This window comes from Galeopterus variegatus, unplaced genomic scaffold (genome assembly GCF_000696425.1).
Source record: "Galeopterus variegatus unplaced genomic scaffold, G_variegatus-3.0.2 Scaffold2578, whole genome shotgun sequence".
Classification (NCBI taxonomy): Eukaryota; Metazoa; Chordata; class Mammalia; order Dermoptera; family Cynocephalidae; genus Galeopterus; species Galeopterus variegatus.
The window spans coordinates 190,989-214,856 of NW_007728689.1; the positions used below are offsets into that span (position 1 = coordinate 190,989).

At 48.1% G+C, this 23,868-nt stretch overlaps 1 protein-coding gene across 1 annotated transcript in view; it reads left to right on the forward strand.

The window, feature by feature from the left end:
- Nucleotides 1–23,868, forward strand: part of SLIT3 (slit homolog 3 (Drosophila)) — a gene marked incomplete at its 5' end in the record, with an annotated part of 205,812 nt that overhangs the window by 116,071 nt on the left and 65,873 nt on the right. Inside the window, 6 exons of the mRNA XM_008582348.1 lie at nt 6,037–6,187; nt 7,466–7,540; nt 14,226–14,369; nt 15,027–15,170; nt 17,841–18,004; nt 19,083–19,215. Of these exons, the coding sequence (XP_008580570.1) occupies nt 6,037–6,187; nt 7,466–7,540; nt 14,226–14,369; nt 15,027–15,170; nt 17,841–18,004; nt 19,083–19,215 (811 nt within the window). The remainder of the gene's footprint in view (nt 1–6,036; nt 6,188–7,465; nt 7,541–14,225; nt 14,370–15,026; nt 15,171–17,840; nt 18,005–19,082; nt 19,216–23,868) is intronic.

The following is a 23,868-nucleotide window of genomic DNA, read 5'->3' on the forward strand; positions in this document are numbered from 1 at the left end:
AAGGATAGATTTTCCCTGCTCTGGTAGTGAGGTCCTGATCAAATTCAAATACGAAATCCCCGAACCAGAGTGCTCATAGAGCCCTGCGTGTCTGGATGTCAAAGTGGAGTTGAGTACAGATTACAGTGGCCAGCCCTAGTTGGTAAGATGGGAGGGCTTAGAAAGGTGGAGAGGCCAGACCAGAGCTGTGGGTGGGCTCTTCTTACCTGATCCATTATTGCAGACAATCTGTGTGCAACTGTTGAGATGCTAAGACCATCTTGTTAATGAACCCAGTCCCCAAAACACATTGCAAAGGAATGGTGACCCTGTCCCTCCTGTCAGAGGTCAGGCAAGGAGGGCCTAGTCACCTGACCCTGGCTCCTCCAGTCTCTTCAAGGTGCACACATCTCCATCCCAGAGCTAAGTGGGAGTGAGTTCCACGTCAGCAGGTGCATGGAAACTGCCCCTGATCTATCACAGATAGGGACATAAAGACTGGATACCCTCACCTGGGCCCTTGGCATTCAGGACCATTGGCACAGGTCAAGTACCCTTTATCCAAAATGCGTGGGACCAGAAGTATTTTGGATTTGGGATTTTTTTTTTTTTTTTTGGAGTATTTGCAGAATACATACCAGTTGAGTATCCCTAATCTGAAAATCTGAAATCTGAAATGCTCCAATAAGCATTTCCTTTGTGCATCGTGTCAGCAATCAATTTCAGATTTTGGAGAACTTCAGATTTCAGAAATAGTTTGTAGTTGGCCCACCCCACCCACTCTTTTGATTTCCAGCCAAGGAGGAGATTAGGAAATCAAGAAGGCCCCTAGAATCAGGTGTCTTTCCCTCAGGCTAATCAGTTGACTTCTCCCTTTCTTTCCTTCTCTTAGTCTGAAAGAGGTCCTTCATCAGGAGGGGCATAGGCCACCATCTCTGTGAAAATCAGTGTTCTGAGACCATTGTGATTGTAGGTCCTAAGTCCCAAACCCATGGCCCCATTGGCTTTCCTGTCCTCCTCTCTGTCTAGGAAGATGTATTTTCTTTTGATACCAAACTCTTCCTCTACTATACCTCAAGCAATCTGGGATAAGTCTGTAAATCAGAGGGTTTCTGGGAACCCTGAAGGATATTGAGGAGACTCCTGAATTGTGGGATGTCAAAGGGCACTTTTTCCTAAAGAAGAGCATCATTGCTCTGTTAGAGCACTGGGATTGTGGATTGTCTCTTTATTTAAGAGGATGGAGGAATGGACTGTTGTGGAACCACTTGGGTGTTGGTATTGGCCCTATGTTATAAAGCATGCAGAAGATACTCTGCTAAATTCGTTTAGAGGCTTAGTTCAGGCCTGTGATATGACCACAGATGTCTGAGTCTTCTTTCATTCCCTTGGGAAAGATCTATTCTGCCTTGATGCTCCTGAGTGCAGGTGTCCGATGGTCTCCCACCTGTTCTTCTCCCTTCCTACTGTGTCTCCCCTGGGGAAGGGCACAAGGGTGGTGGGGCTCCTGTCTTCGGAAGCATTCCAGTGGAACCCCACTCCTGGTACTAATCACTCTAAGTGGGGGCCTGCTCCGGCTTCCGCTTCTTCACGCTGCTTCCTCTGAGCGCTCCTGTCCTCTCTCTGATGCTGCTTCCTGACCTTGACTCTGACCAGTCGCCGCGGGGCTTTCCTTTGTGCTTGATCTAACCATGTGGTGGAACGATGGAAACGGAACATGGTTCTGTCAAGCACCGCGGAAAGCACCGTGCTCTCCTGCAGCATGGCCCGCCGCCACCGCCACCACCGCTGGACACCTCTCCTCTGCTCTGGAGCACCGCAGCCCACCACCTGCCAGACCCACCTCTCCCAGTCTCAACTCACAAAGGGCAGGAGGGTGGGAATCTTGAAAGATTAAGATACAGGATAAAAGGGGTATTGGGCCAATCTAAGATCTGTATGCACATCTCCTACCCCAAATGGAGTCACCATCCCCCAAATCTAGACTGGATGCCAGCCAAGGAATGATAGCTAGAAACCACTGTCTATCTTCTCCCATTTGAAGGGAACAAGTATACCCGAGGCCTATGCCCCATTGTTTCATGGGAGAGTCCCAGCCCAAGGTTATTTTCCCCAGTGGTATCTAACTCGAAGGGGAACTCATATTGCTTGTGTTCCCCCCACCACCGCCTTTACTGATATTCACTTTATTTGAAATGAATGTGAGCATGAGAATGGGTGAAGCCAGCTTGAGCCTGAGACTTTTGGTGTAGCCTGACTCTCCTTCTGAACCTGACCCCCACTCCTCATGAGTACTTTGGCCCTGATCCCCACACAGCCAAAAGTGCAGTCTGTTTCCTTGACCTTGAAAGCACAGTTAACACAGAGATGCTGAGCTCCTTACCAGGTGCTAATTCCATGCCAGGTGGGGCCTGTGCAGAAACCTGCGGTCTCTAACAATAAAGAGAGGGATCATGGTGCTTCCTATTTTCCTTTCCCAGGGTCACCAGGAGATTGTGTTGTTGCTTTCCATTTTGGAATCTGTGTCCTATTCCATCACATGCTGATCAGATAGTGATGAATTTGTGACTTCCAGTCAACAAACTGGATGCCCAAAGGGTGACACACATTGCAGACTGCTCATAGCAGCAGCCATCCTGGGCCCAGCACTGGTCTCCAATCCCAACCCAGCCAAGTCCATCCACAGAATGGGAGCTTTGGCTCCAACCTGCCCCAATCCCCTGACCATCCAAATGTCACATACGTCCCTCCTGGGAAGTGTCCATAGGGCAGAAATTTATAATAAAATTGCCTTGCTATGCATTTCCACCTCCTATCCCCACCCCTGTCTATTAAAACTTGTCTGTGATCATGTACCGAGTGTCGTTGTTCTGAGCTGTCTTCAAAAGGGGAGGAGGGCTACAGGGGCAGGGGCAGGCAAAATGCCAGATGACATCAGCTCTTCCAAGGCCCGTTTCAGCCAGAGTTGAGTTTTATGGCCCTTCTTCAAATCCTCCGAGATGTCTCCTGCCTGAACTCACCCCAAAGAGAAGCAGCAGCAGCCTGTTTCAGTTGGTCCTCTCCTCCTAAGTATTTCTGGCAGTGACGAATATGCATTGAGATTGAAATTGACTTTTAAAGCTCTAGAAAAGTTAAAAATACTTTTGGGTAGTTATGAGCATTAGGTATAACAAATGGCTCCGAGAAACCCTGTGTAGTTTCAGTAATGAAATATGAAGTGATGGAGGTGGCGTTTGGGGCTGGCTCTGACTGGGGAATGAACTTTTTTGGTTATGTACATACACCGTTATTAACATTTGTGGTTCCCACTCATATAAAATATCACATTCCGACCCCCTCATTATTACAAACCAGGGCAATAACAAAAACAGCAGGGGAGAAAATGCTGAGAAGAACACATTAGTCCATTGAATCTAATTGCAAAATCATTTCATTAAAATGGGTCAGTGGCTCTATTGCAGAGGTCCGCCAGTTATAATCTAACTATACTACTGAGAGCGATTCCTGCTAACTACAGACTGCTCTCACCTTGATTAAAACGAAAATGCATTTAATAGGCGGCTGTCCCCAGCCTCAGCCCAGCCGGTACACGTCTTCAGGCTCATCATATTGAAGAGCAAACTGAGCTCCCTCCTGTCTTCCTGCCTTTGATTAGCAGTCAGGGTTCCTCTGCCTTGCAAAGATCCCATTATGGACATATTCTGAAGGAAAAATATATGTATATGTGCAAAATGCCCCTTCGTGCCATCACCGTGTAGCTCCACCGGCAGAGAACAAGAAAGAGTAGCCATCCAGCAGGATTTGCAAAATGAAATTCACCCAGGACTTGGAACACTGATGTGTCTGGGGGGAAATGGTCCAGGTCAGGGTTATTTAGTGGAACGGATGCTGCCAAGCCAAGGGCAAGAGATTTGCATAATACATTGGACCAGAAAGCCACCCAAATAACTGTGGGATATGTGCACAGATTTTGTTCACCCAAGCCTGAGGGTAGAAGGGGAGATGAAGGAGGGGGATTAGGAGGGAGCAGAGAGGGAAAGGACAGGTCCAGGTTTCTGACTTCCTGTTTCAGAATCAGAGACCCATCAAGTTCATTTCCAATCAGGAATTATCAGAAGGAGATCATACGAGGGGTGAGAAACTAAGAGGGTAGGAGACTTCTGCTTCCTGCCTCACCATAGCCCACTGTAGAAAAAAATCCTGCTCAACCAACCTCCACAAAATCTGACTTTATGGTCATTCCTAGAGGCGCTAGGATAAAGGTTTTGGGAAAACCTTTGGGAAAAAGCACATCTACAGTAAAGCATAGTGCTGGTCACATGGGCCCTGGCAGCAGCCGGCCTGGGTTCATCCCTCTGCCTCAGACCAAGTGACCTGCAGGCCTCAGTTTCCCCATTTATAAAAGATGTATCATAATCTTAGAGTGTTTTGAGGATTAAATGGGATCACCCATTGAAGCTTGAAGAATAGTGCCTGGCTCTTTATCACTAGCTACACTGGTGTTTTAGTGGCCTCTGACATGCCAAAATGTTCTGCCAGGTTTCAGGAAAAAACAGTGGTAGAGTCACAAGCGTTGATACAACTCTTGACCCTTTTTCAGAGGCTCTCTACCCCTCATTCATACCTCATCTTCACGGCAGCCTCTGTGAGACAGGGGCAGTTGATTCCTATTTTACACATGGAAAGATTGAGGCTAGTTAAATGGCAAAGCCTGGACAAACCCAAGCCCTCCACTGCTAAAACCTATGGACTACTAGTGCCCCATATTTCTCCTAATGCAAATAAGATCACCAAGGTAATGCCTCAACTAGCTAAGCAAACAAATGATGTTCAAATTCTCCGAAACACTTCCAAAATACATACAGGGCACTTTGGTGCTAATGGCACCCCACTTGTGCATTGGACAAATGTGGACTGAGCTCTTGTTTTTGCCCAGCATTGTGCTAATGAAATGTTCAGGGTGAAAGAAGAAAGAAGACCCAGCCCCATCAACACACTGGTGTCTGATAGGAGAACCAGAGCGCCCCCACCTACGTCCGGCATGATTCATGGTCCCACAGAAGCTTGCCCAGGTGCAAGGGCATCATTTCTGATCATTAAAGCAGCTCCCCAGGGCATCTCACAGAGATGACAGATTATCAGTCCTGTTACCATTACTGTGTGACCTCGAGAGAAATTTGATTTTGACAAAATAAGTCTTAGCTCCGACTTTTAGCTCATCGGAACTGGCCCTTCGCTATAGTCAAACAGAACTTACTCTCTAAGACAAAGGTCAAGTATGACCCTCAAATGCATCTTGCTTGTCTTCACGGTGTTTTAAATTTGAATACATCACTAATATTTTTTAAATACCCAGCTTCTCTTGGAAAAGAAATATATCAGGAATATCAGGCAACCCTGAGCCAAATTCCCCAGCATTAAGGCTGTGGGCTCCAATTCTTCAGGTCCGCAACCCTCAATATTGTCTTCCCGGTACTAAGGACGAGAGTCAATGGTCATTTATAGCCACATGCTCAGTCTCCTTCACTCATTTCATTACCTGTGAGACAACTGAGTTTGTGACCCCTTCCCATACCTAATTTCTGCCCCTGGGGAAGCTCCCATCAAATCCCTATCAAAATCTCTCCCACCTGGGTTATCACGAACATTGGAGGATACATGGATGGTAGGCATCGTGGAGTGGGTAGCCCCCCTAATACCGTAGGCTGAATTCTGTTTGCATGTGCCTAGGAGCATTTCTTTGGGGAGAGAATTCGTAACTTTCATCAGCTTCTCAAATAGGTCCATGAACCTAAAAGCGTAGGAACACACAGACCTTGAGCCTGGTATCCCTGAAGAATGACAGTGACGAATGATAAAGACCACATGGAAAGCAGCAGGGCTGGGGGGCAGGGGGAGCACAGCAAGGTGGCCAGACAATGACAGCACTTCTGTGTCTGTCACTTGACCCCCCAACTTGTCTGTCCGTCCTTGTCTCCCCACACCCACTACCCACAACCTCAGGCCCTGCACCAGGAACTCAGGTGACACTGATGCCCCCTCTTTGGCCCCGCCCAGGCTCTGAGGATTACCGCAGCAGGTTCAGCAGTGAGTGCTTCATGGACCTCATGTGCCCTGAGAAGTGCCGCTGCGAGGGCACCATTGTGGACTGCTCCAACCAGAAGCTGGCCCGCATCCCAAGCCACCTCCCCGAATATGTCGCCGACCTGTAAGTCCTATCTGGGCATGAACTCTCTCCTCCTTACCCCTAAACACCCTGTCACTTCGAGCCAGCCCAGGCAGAGTCTCCTGGAGGTGGCCTCCTCCTGGCTCAGTCATATGGACACTCCTTGGCCATCCTCTACTTGATGGACTGAGGGCAGACATGCAGGCATCCCCCGGGGACAGCTTGCTCTCAAATAAAGACAGGTCATTCATTCATTCTACAAATATTTTCTGAATATGCACCATGAGTTAGGCACTGGGCTAGGCCCATCAGTTTCTGCAATGAACAAAATACAGCCCCTGCCAGCCCTTATGGTGCTTACAGTATAACCAGAAAGATGGATATTAAGTAAGTCATTGTAATACAGCAAAAAAACAACTAGAATGATTAAACGTATCTGAGCCTCCAATTAGCTATGCTAATAAAGGGATGTGTTTGTTTATCCAAGAGGAAGAGCTGAGAAGTTATGGAGTGGCGGGTGGCGGGGGGCAGCATGTGGGGGCTGGCAGAACTGGGGCTGACCCTTGTCTCCTCCAGTCTTTCTGAGGTTGGGCAGGTGGCTTCTCAGATCTGAGACTCAGTTTCTTAGCTGTAAAATGGAGGCAATAATGCCTACCTACTAAGGTGATTGGGAAGACCAAGAAAGAGAATGCAAGCTCAGATTCATCTTGAATCCTGGCACGGAGTAAGCTCTGAAAAAATGGTGATAAAAGAATAATCTCAGGATTATTCTTGTTCTCTTTGACTTCACAAATCACCGTAGGCTGCAGCAAGGCACAGCCTTTCTTGCCCTTCTGCTCTCCCTGAGCACATACGTATGGTGGGTGTTAGTCCGTGAGCTGACCCTGGGAGAGGGAAGTGGTCAGGAAGGAGCTGAGAGGCTTGGAGGATTGGGAGACCCTGGGGAAACCTACCTCGGGCGTTTAAGTTGCCCCCAAAAATGAAGACAGATCATTGCCAATTGATCAGGTGCCAGAAAAATGCATGCCCATGCAGAGAATTCAAAAAGCACACCACACCCTATCAAAGGGGCTTCCTCCAGGAGGAGAAGGCAGCTTTTTTCTCTTTTTCCTAACATTCACATATGCCTCCTCTCCTTGCTGGGCCCCTCATGCTGATGGGAAAGATGCTGAAGTCGTCCATGGCTCTGTGGTCCTTCACTGATTGTGAGGTTCAGGAGCCCACTCAGCTGAAGCCAGGAGGGGAGCCGAGGAAAGGGTGGCTAAGCAGGTGCCTCAGCCACAGCCATCCCACCAATCCATCTTCTTGCTTCCCAAACAGGCGACTGAACGACAACGAGATATCAGTCCTAGAAGCCACTGGTATCTTCAAGAAATTGCCCAACCTGCGGAAGATGTAAGTCAGGAACTTGGCAGCAGTCTCCATTCCCTGGCCAGGGTCTGTGTTCCAGACAAGAGCAGAATGCCAGGCTACCAACCTCTCCCTGTCCCTCTGCTCCAGCCCCTCTAGCCTCCTCCTGTCCCCTGCAATGTCCTGAACTGGGAAGAGGACATGGAGACACAGACCAAGATGGAACTTCCCTGTATAGTGTAGAGCATGCATTCCACACCCGGACCCCATGTCCCCCCTGCTCATACCTCCCCCAACCCTCATCCAACGTCTACCCCAATGGGTGGTAGGAGGGACCCAGGTAAGGACCAGCAATGGGGCATGGGCAACTTTTATGAGGTGACAGTTTAAAGGTCTGTTTTTAGATGGAACCAAAAGGCCTCTACATCCATGAGGCACATCAGAGCGAAAATACCACCTGCTTCTCACAGTGGGTTTCAGTCTAGGAGTCCCTGGATGGACCCGACTAGAGCCTGGACTTAGGCAAAGGGCCCACGCACTCATGTTGGCTTCTCCACTGCCAGGGCTGCCTATCGTCATACCCTCTCCCTGCCTAGGAATTGGGGCCAAGTCATAAGGATAACAGGAACAATGTCAGTGCACTATTAAAGGACTTGCCCTGGGCCATGCTCCCTGCCTTACACACGTGATCTTATTTAGTCCTCACCCTTCTGGGGCTGGCTTCACATTCCCCTTTGTGCAGGGGAGGAAGCCGGGACTCAGAGAGGTTCCGTGATGTCTCCAAGACCACACCTAATAAATGTCAGAGCTGGCCTTCAGACTCAGGTCTGTCTGCAGTCACACTAGTGGGACGTGGGGCTTGCTGCAGCCTCTTCCCTTCCTGGGCACGCAGCAGAGATACCAGCACAGAGGGGAGCTCTTTACCATCTGACTCCCAGGAACTCTTCTTTTTGACCCTTCTCCCTACCCGCACCACATATTCCATGTCTCCTGGCCCCAGAGTCTGGATCTGCCTCTGGAACAAAGGAGATACAGCCGAACCTTATTATTCGTGGAATCCGTATTTGCGAATTCACCCACTCACTAAAATGTGTGTAATGCCAAAGTCAAGACTCTTCATGCTTTTGCAGTCATTCTCAGGGGTGCACAGAGCAGCAAAAAAACTGAGTCATCCCGCATGAGTGCTCACAGCTGAGTGAACAAGGCAACGTTTTGCCTCCTTGTTTCAGCTCTCAGGTTGTACACAAGTGTCCTTTTTGCAGTTTATTTAGTGCCATGCATTTTGCATTTTTGTGTTTTTCGTTCTGATTGTGCCCCTGAGCATAGGGTTGAAGTGCAGTCTAGTGATCCTAAGTGTGAGAAGACTGTGGTGTGCCTTGCAGAGGAAATACATGTGTTAAAGAAGCTTCATTCAGGCAAGAGTTAGAGTGAGTTCAATGTTAATGAATCAAAAATACATGTTAAATAAGGTGTCTGTAAACAGAAACACACTTAAAACAAGATTTTTTATTAATCAGTGGATGAAAATGTGACCAGAGGCTCACGGGAGCCTAACTCTGTATTTCGTCTAGGAGCAATGGTTCAGTATTCACTCATTCAGTGTTCCCAGCGACTTTTTGGAAGATAACTACCATGAATAATAAGAATTGACTGTAACTCCTTATTTTTGTCTAGTTCTGTGCTCCCACCCATCCGTACCCTGCAGGACAGAGACCTTCTTTGCCCTGTGCAGCATATGGATCTCACTGGAGCTACTCAGGCCTCCTCTCTCCTTCCTTGCCTGCAGCCACCACGTCCACAGCCCCAGCGACTGTTCTGTAACTAGGAGCAGTGGAGGGCACTGTGAAGGACCAGTTGAGAGGGGAGCACATGCGGTCCTGGCATGTGGTTGTTACTGTGGTCCAGTACCACACTAGCGGCAGGGACCCAGCACAAACATCTCCCATCACCTGCCAGGAGATGCTCTTTTTTAATTCAAACCAGAGAAATGAGCACTTTGTTTTTAACCTCAAAACAGAAACTTACATGCCTGTGGACGTGAGGCAGGTATTAAAATGAGTCAAGCTGGCCAAGTACATATTTGTCTAGTAAAGAGGATCAGGTAGTCTTTGCTTCTGCAGAGAAATATATGCTCTCCCATGTTAGGTGAAACTCAAGCACGTTGAGTTTATCTTTCATCTTTCCACTTTTGATAGGGACATGAGTCCAGAGAACGCTTTCTGTACTCCAAGAAAAACAACAGCACAAACACAGTAAGCGGCAAGCAACTCCCAGCCTTATCAACCAAGCAACATAAGGGAGTAGTGGGACTGTAGCAAAGTGTAGGCCCAGATCTCATCAAAAGGGCCAGATGTCACTCAGCTCGTCCCAACATTTGCCATGCTGGAATAAAAGTCAGGGCTGCCAAACATCTCCACTTCTCAAGAGCAACCAGAAATCCAGGTATGGGGGGAGAACTGGCAGATAGACCTGCATTCCTTCTGAGTTCAGCTCTTCCCCTCCCCATCTATGTGACTCTACTAATGTCCTTAGCCTTTCTGAGCCTTAGTTTCATCATTTGTGTACTAGAAATAAATCTACCTTCCTTCCAGAAGTCACTATGAGGAAATAAACATGAAAGAAACAGCCTCTGGCTGTGCTACCAGGGAGAGAGGGTGCAGGAAGACAGGAGAGGGCATCAGGGTTGAGTGACCCAGAGTCACTGGTTACATGTTTAAAACAGGGAATGTACACTCAAACACTTTCATGAGCCCAGGGAGCAGCATAAATGTGGAAAGTGGCTGGGTACAAGACCATATAATAATAACTAGCAACTAACACTTATTAAACACTATACTCTGTGCCAGACGGTGCTGATATTAATTCATTTAACCACCACCAAGAAAAACAAAATAGCTTTGAGACTGCTTCACTTTACAAATGAAGAAGCTGAAACCCAGAAAGTTAAGTAACTTGTCCAAGGTCAAAAGTCAAGTGGCAGGCAGAGCCAAGAGCCAGGAGTGGTGACAGGGCAGGTTAGCTGGGGAACGCACACCACATCTGAAGGCAATAAACACATGTGTGTCTGTGTGTGTGCATAAATCCATATACATAGTACTAGCCAACCAACCAAATGACCCAGTGGGGCAAATCCAGTCCCAAATGCCACCAGCTGTAGCCAGTGATTTAAAATAACTTGATGGCAACTCTTTTTATCAAGTAAGGGGTCTTTGTGCTCTGGCCCCCATCATCACCCCTACACCTTCATAGAGGAGGTGGTGGGTCCGTCTGGAGGTCTTCCTACCAGAGTGGGTAAAGCTAGCTGAGCCTGGGCTTGCTAAGCCTTTTCAAGAACTGCAGGACTAGGGCCCTAAGTTTGCCCTTACCTTTCAATTGGAATAATGCAGTTGAGCCTGTCCTCCTTGGGATTTCCATGAGTGTCCCATGTGCTCAGGGATGCAAACAAAAGCACACACTGGGTTGTCAGTACGGTGGCAACTCCACGCAGCATTTCGAGTGCCGTCACACCCAGAGCACAGTCAAGACCTCTCGCAGGCAGACTTCCAGGTCAGCTCTTATGCTGAAGGAGAGTCTCAACCAGAGGCTGAAAACTAGCGGTCCTCTAGCCAAAAGCAGGTGCACACAGTTGGATTTGTTGTTGGTGGTGATGTTTTTAATAAGGTTAGTTACCTGCTTTTGAAAGTTAGGAGTTTTCGCAGGAAAAAAACATCTAGATTTCTGGTGTCTTTCGGAACATCAGACAATCTGGTAGAACTGGCCCACATTCCCAGATGGTACTAGTCGAGCTGAGCTAAGGAGCAGCTGCCCCTTAGATGGAGCATGTATTTCCTAGCACCTTCGTCCCCACTGGGCCTGCTTCTAGTTACTATTCAGTCACCTGCCTGGATCCCATGGACACTTGAGCTTGCAACTCCAGCTTGAAGTAGAATTTCCACCTCAGGGGAAGGGAGAGCCCCCTAAGGAGGTGGACAGGATCTCCCCGTCCTGACAGTGTGCCAGACATACTCTCGGTCATGACCCAGTGCCCTTGGTTTCCAGGAAGATCCACTTAGCTCTCTCCTGCTGCATTTCCATCTGGGACTGGACTGTAAACAGGATTACAGCTCCTTCCCTGTTGCCAGAGCTTATGGGCTATCCTACAACCCTGAAAAGACATGGGCCTAGGAGTTACTAGGGCTTTCCTTATGGGACTCAGCCTTTCCAGAGGTGGCCAGATGAGCCCCCAGCCTCTAACGGCCTTCGCGTTTCTTGGGAAGAATGAGAACAGAGTCTGAAAGGTGCACCCAGTAGCTGGCAGAGGCAGTGGGGACTGACACCCTTCTGAACCAAGCCTGGACCTGGGTGGGAGCTTCCGAGGCTGTGTCCTCTCAGGTGCAAGACCCACTCCTCCACCCCCGCCATCCTCATCTGAGTCAAAACTATGAGGAAACAGTTTTCCTTCAGGTGGGTCTGCAGAGACAAAGATGGAGAGTGGCCCCCTGGGTGGCCCTGTTTTTGCGTTTTGGGGATTCCTGGGATCCAGGGCATCTTCAGAAAGATACTGCTCTGAGAATCTGGTAGAGCTCTTATAGAGCCCCCATGCACCCATTTTGTTTCTGGGGTGCTCTCGGTCCTCCAGCCACTGCCACCTGTAGTTGTGAGCAGTGCTTTGATGGATGGATAGAAAACAGCAGCCAGCTCTTCTGGAAAATTCTGTCCCCCTTTTTTATTCTCCTGTTTTCCGTTCTTCCAGCCTGAGGAAATCCAATTCACAAACCTTACAGTAATGTGATGTTAATTTTGCTGGTTTAAAGAAACAGATGTCAGGAAATGGGAACCCTCCCACTTCATAGCTGCCTTAACTCATCTTCATTGCCCGTCCCTTGTACTTTAATCCCCCAAGAAGCCCAATTCTCTGGAGCAAAATCCTTCTCCTCCAGCATTCGAGTGAGTTATAGCTACTGGGAGAGCCTTTGTCTCTCCTCCAATGTCTAATTTGGGGGTAATTTGCAGTATCCCCAGTGCATAACCTTCGTTCCTGGGTTATCCCAGACCAGGGCTACCAGGATTAATTAGAAAACCAGCCAAATTTAAGGAGAGCCAGGCAGGGAGCAGAAATCCAGTTCAAGTCTTCTGACTCGCAGACCTTGCAAAAGGGAATCTGGGGAGGATTTGCTCTTATTTTCTTGGCAGGACAGTAAGGGAAAAGGAGAACGGGGTCATGAGGAGGAGCAGAGGGGGAGCGAGAGAGGAAACTGAGGCATCATCTATTTCCGCCACACCTGCCCACAGGGGTGGGCATTTCCGTGCCTTGGGGGCCCGGTCCCTCCTTGGGAAAAGCAAAAGCAGCCTGCATTGGGCCCTGGGTGCACCAGTCCTGTCACCAAGGGAAGCTTCTCCCCTGGGGTTGCTGTGGGTCAGCCCAGAGCCTAGCAGGGAGGTGAGCTTGAGAGGAACAAAATTACCAGGGACTTGGTGTGGTCCTATATCCCCTTCTCATGCTCCGTGACCTGAAGCAGTGCCCTACCCCTCCAGTATCCCTAATAGTGAAATAGGGCACCTGGTCCATCCATCTCTGAGAGCCCACCAGTTCTAACAGCTTCAGTGTGCTCAGTGAGTTAGCAGGCTCCATCTCCACCCATGGATATTACTGTTTGCAGAAGACAGTTCCTTAAGCAAGGCAATTGATGGGCTCTTTGCTTGGGAGGCTGACCCTTCCCTTAGCTTGTGTAGACACCGTCACCTTTGGTTCCATCCCTCCGTCCAGGGATGCCTTTCAGGCTGGGATATTTGGGTGATCTATGGAGGCCCACTGGCAGGCAGGGAGAACCTGGGTACTTGCAGTGCTAATGGCTGTGCAGGATCTGCTTGCAATGTGGATCTTTGTGAGGCCTGCAGCATTGGTCATGAGAGGCCTGCTCTCAGAGCTCAGAGGCAGAACCAGAAATGGCAGCACCGAGGGCTTGATAGGACTGAGCACACTTTAAGAAAACACAATATTCCAAACCCTGAATTTTACCTGATATAAGGGAGTGAGTATCCACATCACCAAAGGAACATTTGCTTATGAACAAGGCAGTTCAGTGAAGCACTTTTTATGTGTCAAGAAACCTGGCTTCAAATCCCAGCTCTCGCAGCTGTGTGACTGCGGGCAAGTTACTTAATCTCTCTGACCATCAGTCCTCCCATTCATAAATGGGACAATAATAGTATCTGTCTGATGGGTGTTGTTTTGAGGGTTTGATGTGATTATGTTGGCCAAATCCCTGACGTGCTGCCTAGTACATAATAAGTCCTCAGCGAGTAGTGACTAGAAATCATCTATTTACATCAGGGATCTGGTGAAAGAGCCAGAAGCTCCACAAATGCGCTGCTTCCACGGGGTGGGGGGGCATGTTTTATATTTTTCTCCTACCCTTCTCTTGGGAATCACTCCTTAGTGATTCTCAAGACTCTGGTGAAGAGACAAAATAAGTTTGAGAATCACTGTTTTAAATCTACCAGTCCCCCGGGACTTTGAAAAGATTACACTGAAAACACTTCAAATCCCACACAGTCTATTTCACACAGTTAGCCCCACCTGTGCGTGCTGGGGGTCTCCACTTCCACGCACAGGTGCTGTTGACCAATCCAGTCCTCAGCTGCAGGGAGTCCTGAGAGTCCCCAGCTGGCTACAGGGCTGGTGACTCCCTCCCTGCATCTTGACTCTCTGGCCCCCTTGACTCTCCCCCATTCTGTCCCCTCCTTCTAGAAACCTGAGCAACAATAAGATCAAGGAGATGCGCGAGGGTGCCTTTGACGGTGCGGCCGGCGTGCAGGAGCTGATGCTGACAGGAAACCAGCTGGAGACCGTGCATGGGCGCATGTTCCGCGGCCTCAGCGGCCTCAAGACCCTGTAAGTGTCCAGGGCCTGTGCCAAGGCCCAGAGGGAGATGAGAATGCAGGGAAATTAGAGACAACCGTGAAAGCTGGCAGGAGCCAGGTGCTGCCTTGGCCCCCTGAAGCCTAAATCATCAGACATTTTCCAGCCTTTGATGGGAAAGAACTTAGAATGCTGAACAAAGCTCAACATACACACCCAACACACTCAAGGTCACTCCCTCTCATGCATACACGTATATAGATCATACCAGAAACATGCTGATAGAGGCACATGCTCACACAGTTACCCACAAACATAGATGTATATGCGGACATAGGCAATGTGCACATAAACACACAAATGGCATAGACATACAAGCACACACACTTACACACAAGCTGATGTCCACAGCCACTTCTCGATTCTCCCTTCTCCTCCTAGAAATATACATGCACACACTAATAATCATATAGTATGTATGCGTGTGCATATATATGTATGGTGTATGCTTCCACAATAAATAAAGCATGCACACACAAGAATGTACACACACATTTACATGCAGCCCCCATGGAGATCCATGGCTTCGGAGCACTGGGCTTCGAAGTTGGCAAAACCATCCCAGCCATACACACACACACCACGGTGGATAAAGCCTGTGTTCCCTCATTCCCACCCTTCTCCCTGCAGGATGCTGAGGAGTAACTTGATCAGCTGTGTGAGCAATGACACCTTTGCTGGCCTGAGTTCGGTGAGGCTGCTGTCCCTCTATGACAACCGGATCACCACCATCACACCTGGGGCCTTTACCACACTTGTCTCCCTGTCCACCATGTAAGTTCTCTTGGATCCACTGCCTGCTCACTCTGGGCTCTCCCCTCCCAGCTCCCTGCTATCTTTGGCAAAGATCATCTATTCATCTGTCCACTTAAACATTTATCAGGCTCCCTGTATGTACCAGACACTATCTAGTTGCTGAAGATACATAGACCTTGCCACTCCTTTCTGGAGTTCACAGCAGAGTGAATTACCACAAAAAGTGATATGAAAACTCAACAAAGGCTTTATTGAGAAACACTAGAGCTAGGTTCTGGAAAGTGAGTGGAAGTTAGCTTGTTGAAGAGAGTGGAAAGTACATTTCCATTAGAGGGAAGAGCATGTGCAAAGGCCCTGTGGTTGGTTGGAGCAGAGCAAATATGTGGGACTGAGCAAAGCCCAGTGTGGTCATAGCACTGAGTGAGAGAGCTCAGGGTATAAGGTGAGGCTGGAGAGGAGGCTGGGGCCAGGCTGCAGGACTGCCATGGGCCATCTTGGTCTTCATCAGAGCACATCAGGAACACTGAGACTTTTAAGTAGACCCAGACATGATCAGACAGGGATTTCAAAAAGATGTCATTGGCTGCTTCAATGGGTATCAGAACCCGAGTTAGAACCCAGCTTTCTGGACACCTAAATAAGTGCTCATATCCAGCAAGGTCACTGTGTAGGTAAGGGAGGCCGTGTGGAATAATCGTGAAGACTCTAAAATCAAATGTCCTGGGTTCAAATCCTGGCTTTACCTCTTGTTAGCTGTGTGACCTTGGACAAGTCACCTCATCTCTTTGTGCTCCATTTTCCCTTTTGCATAATCCACCTCCTAGGATGCTGATGAGGATTGAATCTGTTGATACGGGGCCTGAGGTATAGCAAGCACTCGACACATGAGTTTTACTTCTACTCATAGCACGTCCATGTGGCTCTGCTGTGCTCAGTTGCTACTTTATTGTCCTGTCTCTTCCCTTCCCCAAAGAGCCTTAGGAAGACAGAGGAAAAAGGCAATCGTTGCACCCCTCTTGTAGCTGCTCGTTGTTGACCTCCCATGTGCCCATCCTAAATGAGTGCTCCTCTTCTGAATGAGAATAAAAGCCAACATGACCTGAAGGCCCCACGTCATCTAGTCCTCATGACTCCGCAGTCCCCAGCCTCCCTCCAGTCTAGCTCCACCGGCCTCCGCACTGTTCTTCCACACTCCCGGCCATTCTCACCTTGGGGCTTAGCACTGGCTGTTCCCACTACCTGGAACGCTCTTCCTCCTGGCCTCGCTCCCCTTCATTCTGTGCTTGTGTCACCTGTCTCACCCCCATTCTACTCCTCTGCCACCACCCCAAGTCCCTGCATCCCTGCTCTCCTAATTTGTACATAACACTATCCATTTCCTAATATAGTACTGTAGTACTTATTTATTGTTAATTGTATATTGCCTGCCTCCCATCATATGAGTTCTGGAAGGACAAGTATATACAGCTGTTTTGTTCACTGCTGTATCTTCCATGCTGTGCCTGGAGCATAAGTAAATGCCCAGTATGTACTGTGGAATAAATGAATGAATTGAGTGAATGAATGACATCAACGGGGGGGCAATAGATCAGGAACTAACATCAGCAGGTTGGTTGATTTTAGCCCATTTTTAGCCCCTTCTGGGTGCCTCCACACTGGGAATCCAAAGATATATAAGATGCCAAGAGGGACAGCAGCACAATGCATTAAGGGAACCAGCTCTGACACGTGAAGTCACTTGCCCATCTTCACACAGCTACCAAGTGTCAGAGCCAAGACTCGTACCTCTGAATAGCTGACACCCAGGCTGTTAATTGCCAGGTCATACGGCAGCCACTCAAGGACTGTCTGGCCCTCTTGTACGACCTCCTTAAGCTTTACTTTCCTCATTTGTGAGATGAGAACAATCTTCCCTTCTTCAAAAGGTTGTTGTAAGATAATGGATTTATAAAGTATTCAACGTGGTCCCAGTCCTGTAGTAAACACTCAGAAAGTGATAGCTACTATCGTCCCCTCATCCCTCCATCAGTCCAGTCCTGTCACTTCGCAGATATGTGTAAAGTGCCTGTAATGATGTCATGCCAGTTTCTGGTGCACAGAGGCAAACAGCCCCAGCCCTACCCTCATGGAACTTAGCGTCCAAGGTGCCAGGCATGTATCGAGCAGGCACAGAAAGTGGTCATGACACGCGCTGATGGCTGCTACGGAGGAAATGAAGGGAAGGAGAGAAGACAGGACAGGGCTGAACTGTCCCACTTTGGATGAGGGACTCAGGAAAAGCTTCTTTGATGAGGTGTCACTGAAGCTGAGGACTGAAGGATAAGGAGGAGCTAGCCAGGCAAACTGTAGAGAGGCACATTCCTGGCAGGAAGAACAGCACCTGCGAAGGCTCTAAGTGTAAGAAAATCTCCACCGAGGAAGCAGAGGCCCCTCACACAGCCGGAGCTCAGCGGACAAGGGAGGCTGTGGCAAGAGACCATGGTCATGTCAGCAGTGGAGGTCTGGAATGAGACACTTGCAAAGATTGCACCTGGATTTTAGAAGAGAGTCTGTGTTTCCTTCCCCAGACCTCCTCCTCCCCCACCTGGAGAGCCGGGCCCTGGGGTTGCAGAAGCAGATCCCAGGGCCAGTTCCCACAGTAGAAGGGTAGAGGCTAACCACTCAGAGAGGGCCCTTCTCTCCTTCCAGAAACCTTCTATCCAACCCTTTCAACTGCAACTGTCACCTGGCCTGGCTTGGCAAGTGGTTGAGGAAGAGGAGGATTGTCAGTGGGAACCCTAGGTGCCAGAAGCCATTTTTCCTCAAGGAGATTCCCATCCAGGATGTGGCCATCCAGGACTTCACCTGCGAAGGTGAGAAGGCTGGGGGGAGGGGGTGGCAGTCCCTGGGGAGGCAAAGGTGATGCAGGAGAAGAGAAGTCCAGCTGAGAGCTACAGCTCAGGAATCCCTGACGTCCGATTCCACTCTGGCCTTTGGGCACCCAGCTGCAGCTGAAAAGGGCTCTGTAGATCTGCTGCTAGCCCATGTGGCTCCTTAGTGCAAATTAAGAAAAAGTACCCCTTTCTGAAGTCATTTTACTTTCATTGATCAGAAATCTGTCATAATATACTGACTTCATTAAAACAAGACACTGCCATCTGTGAGAACACAGTTGTACCAAATATACTAATCTACCAAATCCACAGTGAAATTGATGCCCCTAAGATGATTTGGCACCCTTCTGCAGTACACAACCTACACAACTGTACATGAGAGCTCTGGTCAGTCTTCCTGTTTGCATGATGATGAGGATCAGAGTATGTGCTCACGGGAAACAGTTCAAGAAAAGTTCTGTTACTGGCTAGGGGGTATAAACACAGGGAGATCTGAGGCTTAGGGCCTCAGGATCCCAAAGGGCACATTTGTTTGCATAAATTTCAAGCCAGCATAGTTCTTTACTTGATCAATTTTGGGTTATCTAGGAACTGATTAACTAGTTTGCAGATAACTGAGGTGAGGGTATAATGGGGACTGGTGGCACACTCCCTACCCAAGGGACTGTGTAGTGGTGGGAGGGAAGAAAGAGAAAGGGAAAAAGACAAGGCTCTACCCCAACCCCTGACCAGTCCTTCAGGCAGTTTGGCCTATTCCTGCTCAGGTTAACAGTGACCTCTCTCCTGTTACTCTGGTTAATCAAGTCTTGGTTAGCCTCTTCGATAGTCCTCATTTTATGTCAAATGCAGTAGAAAGCAGGCAACTCCTCCCGCAATTCAGGGCATGTATCCTTCCCCTTCCAACCATGGATGAGACCAGCAGGTACCTTATTCCTGGATCTGACTCAAATTGGGGGCAGGGGGAGCCTGCCTTTGTAGAGAACACCGGACCTTGCTCAACCGCTCCCCCTAGCGGGCTTGGTCTCCCACCACACTCACCCTCTCCGGCTCCCCACAGGCAACGACGAGAGCAGCTGCCAGCTGAGCCCACGCTGCCCGGAGCAGTGCACCTGCGTGGACACGGTGGTGCGATGCAGCAACAGGGGGCTCCGCGCCCTCCCCAAAGGCATGCCCAAGGACGTGACCGAGCTGTAAGTACCTTCACCCCACTCTGAGCTCCCTGTAATCTCACCACGATCAGCATCCTTCACACTTCACACCCCCAGTATCCCAAGCAACACTGCCTGGGGGTGCCCTGTGTGGATAGATCCCAGCAAAATGGCAGTAGAGCCTTCACCAAGATGACAGACATGGGCTTTGACAAGGGAACAGGAAGCACAGCTCCCCCTGGCACGGAAGGAGTGTCTGACCCTGCTCTGCCTAAAGATACTCCAGATACAAGTGGAAGGATGCTGAGGCCCAGGGCTCCCATGCACAGTTGTACAGGCGATGTATTGCCTCATTTTTCTATATCATCCCCAAATCCCTTGCTCTGCATTCTACTGTCCTAGTTCCTTGGCACTCTCTCCATCTGATTCCAGCAACAGTGCAGGATAATTGCGAAAACTTTGTCCAATGGGCACTATGGCTTACAAAACATTTTTATGAATATGATCCTGTTCCACCTTAACCCTATGAAGCATGTGGCCCCATTTCGCAGATGAGGTCTTGGTTCTGAGTCCTGTTTATCCTCAGAACAGAAGTCTTCTTATTCCATAGCCTGAGCTCCTGCCACTGACTCCTCAGATCTTGTGCCTGTACCAGAAGTTCCCAGTTAAATGAAAAAGGTGCTGTTCTCTTCCTGAAAAGTTTTTAATATTGTGGAGAAAACCTTAATTTCTGCCCCCTGGAAATTTCACACAGATGGACAAGGCACAGTCCCACAGTCAGGGGGGCCTCTCTGGAATGTGCCAGGAGCAGCACAGCTGGGGCCCGATGAGCATCACCATCAGCCACTCACACAACCACCACAAACCATGGTCATCCTTGCATTCATTCATTGCTTAATTCATTCACTCAGCATGTATGGATTAGGGGCCTCATGTGTCAGGGACTCTGCTAACCCTGGAGAGATGATGGTGAGCAAAACAGGTGTGATCCCTACCCTCTTGGGGTCCATGGTTTATTGGGGAAGGTAGACCTGAACGTGATCATCTCAGAAGAACATGTGAAGTGACTACCGTGAAAAATGCTACAAAAAAGAGGTGCAGGGTTGCAAGAACATCCTAAAGTGAGAGGTTTGACTTAGATGTGAAACTCAGAGAAAGCTTCTCATAGGAGGGCTGAGGAGCATACAGGTAGGAGGGAGGGAGTTACTGCACAAGCAAAGGCCTTGCATCAGCAGTGGGCAGAGCCAGGGGAGGGACTGGCAGAAGCCCAGAACGCCCAAGGAGCCACACAATCACACACCCCCACTCTCCACGCACATTGCATGTTTGTACTTTGATGCTCTCTCCCCCTAGACCCCAGGCACACCCCCTCCTCTGGACTAGCTTAGCATTACCTTCAGACACAAGCAATAGAATGCAACCCAGACTCCTACAGGGCATGTTTCTTTGCCCTGCCCTGCCAATGCCTCCTGGGGTAGAACCTGAGCATGCCAGCTTCTTAGATTAGCAAATAGATCCTTGGATGTGTGTTGTGGCTCCTGGCATTTCCCAGTGCTCAGGGAGACTGTAGCAAGGGCTGCCAGCCCAAGGGGAAAAAGGGAGATCTTGACAGTCACTGAAAAGCCTGTGTCAGCCCTGGGTTTGGGCTGGAGCCATGCCCTCAAAGATCTGCACAAGCAAATGCCAACTGTATAGTGAGCTTCACACACTTTCCTTGGGCCAGGCTGTGCTGTGGGATGGAGGTCGCAGAAAACGACCCAGGTACCTCTCTTTCCTGCGCTAATTGAGTACCAACTGACACTTATCAAAGGAAGAAAATGCCATGAAAACAAGGCTGTGGGTGCTTTTTCCCAAAGCTGGTGAAACAAGACGGAAATAACAAAGATAATTGGATGCAATTATATTGTAGACTTCAGTGTTTGGGGAGGAGACCTGATTTTCTGCTTTGGAATCGTAGTACTTCCCTTGGCCGGGCATGGCTTTCAAAGCACAGCAAAGAAGTCAGTCCTCACTTCTGTCCCTGAGCCATCTGCCGGGCAGGTGTGGGGAGGATGCCTCCAGAGCAATGAGGAGGAAAATGAGTGCTGGAGAAAGTGAAAGCTGGCCCAGAAACTGGCTCGGAGCCTCTGGTTCAGGGACAGTGGCCAAGTCCAGTTCCAGAGTTCCCAATGCTGGTTTTGCAGCCCCCTCTGGCGTCATTAGTTATCTCAGGCAGAGCTGCCAGCTTACGAAACAAAATTAAGCTTAATTCACTGAGAAGAAGCAAAAACAAAGCTCCCCAGCATTTCTCCAAAGGGCAAGGTGTGGGAGTCTATTGCAAGCATGCAAGGCCCCAGCAATGCCATCCAAATGGGAAGCGACTTTTCCCCCGGTCAGCCCTCTGCAAACTCTCGCTGCCCTCTTCTCTCTGTGTCTCCTCTCGATTGTATCTGAGCTATCATTTGCTCATTTTGTCCTTGCAAGTCCTCAGTGAAGTAGGGCTACAGTTCCATGTGCCCTCTTTAAGGGGTGAGGAAATTTCAGGGAACTAAAAATCACTTGCCCAAGTCTCCTCATCGGTAAGCAGCCTACTCAGCATTAGAAAACAGATTTGTCTGGCCCCAAATCCTACGCTCTTACCCATCACACCAGAAGTTCTAAAACTTTTGGGTCTCAGATCCCTGAGATCTAAGGACTCCAAGAACTTGTGTATATGTGGGTTAAACTTATTGATATTTACCATATTAGAAACTAACACTGAGAAAAAATTTTAATATGTATTTATTATTCCATTTTAAAATAACAATTATATACCCATCACTTGTTTATATAAAAAGCATATTTTTAGGACAAACAAACCAAGAGAAATTTAATTGAGAAGAGTGGGGTTGTTTTATATTTTTGCAAATCTCTTCAATGTCTGGCTTCTTAGAAGACAGCTGGATTTTCATATCTGTTTCAGCATTCACTCTGTTGAGATATGTTGATTTAGGTAAAGTATAAGAAGATACACAGATATGTAGTTGGAAAAGGGAGGAGTGTTTTAATAATTATGGATATTCTTCTTTGATAATACACCAAATTTAACAAGTAGTAGTTTCTGAAAGGCTAGTTGTAGTGTGGAAACTGCACCTGTATTATTGAACACTTCGTCCTCTGTTATGTTAAAATTCACTGGTCCATCTTGCACTTTGAATGGAACTTTTCCCTGTGCATGATCTTGGAACATCACAGCTTGGTCATTTGGAAAATATTGGCTTATTAAGTTATGCAGATCTTCCAAATGTTGACACATTTCCTTATGTGATGTATATAAAAAAATAATTTCCATTAATATCACCACCAATCTCCTCAGAAAAGTCTCTGAGTAAAGGGAAGCTGCCAAGCTCAATGTGGTAATTACAAGTTTTCCAAATTTTTAATTTTCACTTGGAAGCTCAAATTTTATCATTGGCAACAAATACCATCAGTGGTTTTCCTTGAAGTAACAGGCTCACTTTGTTCATTTTCAAGAAATTGTCTACTAAGTACCCATGTCTGAATAACCATTTCACCAGTCATTCTTTTAAGCAAAAATAGTGTTTCATGAAAAAATTGAAAAACTGGCTAGTTTAGCTTGCAACTCAATTACACAGGTGCTTTTGCCCAAGATGACCAATGTACATCATGCGCAGCAGAAGTGCTTAAGACTGTGTGCTCAAGAGGCTAGAGTTAATACAATAATTTTTCTGCATTCTTAAGTGAAACTGGATTTTTTTTTTCACCTGCAAGTGCACAGAGGTGAAGAAGAAAGTGACTACTTCGTACCATTGCCCTGGTTCATGCTAAAGTGCTAGCAGTTTTCCCCTCTACTGATTTTGTGCCATCTATACAAATGTCAACACAATGGAAAAGGGAAATAATATTTTGATCTTATTACAAAAATAGTTTTGGCCTCATAAACCCCTGAAAGGGTCTCAGGGACTAACCCCCCCCACCCCCCCACCCTCGGGATCCATGGATAATACTTTGAGAACCACTCCAGTCATTACACATTGGCAGTGAGGAATACAGGGACATACCTGCTGTAAGTCAGCATTAAGTTCCTGATTTAAAAGGCAAGCCTGCAAAATCTTATTGAAAGCAGGGCAGAAATAGATGTGGGACATCTCAGCCCCACAAACGCTCTCTGCAAAGGTAGAGCCTCACTGCCTTCAGAAAGTACAATTATTACAATACAAGTATCCTTTTAGATTCTGGCTTACTTCACTATCCTAGAAGAACAGCAACCTAAAATTCTGTTTGCTTCTATTTATTGGAATGTTTACAAACATCAGGTCTTCCTGGTTCTGGAAACAAACTTTGCCAGCCTACATCTTCATAAGGGCTGCAGAGGAGAATCAGAATCTCATGCTGTTGATCAATGTGCCCACATCGTCCACCCCTGGTTAATATCCAGGAGTTTTGATACTGATTGTGGTCTGAGGACCCTGATCATAGATTTGTTGTCCAACAACTGATATCCCAAGGAGAGGAGAAGAGAAGGGTGACATATCTCCCCCAAAGCACAATTATTGGAAGAAGGGATTTGTATTAGGATATGAGGTCCGAGAACATCATGGAAAACAGGCTGACAGTGTGCGCCTGTGTGTGTGCACGCATGCACACACACACACACACACACACACAGAGCACTAACAGTAGACATGAAAGGAACAGGGCTTGGCCAGGAGGGAG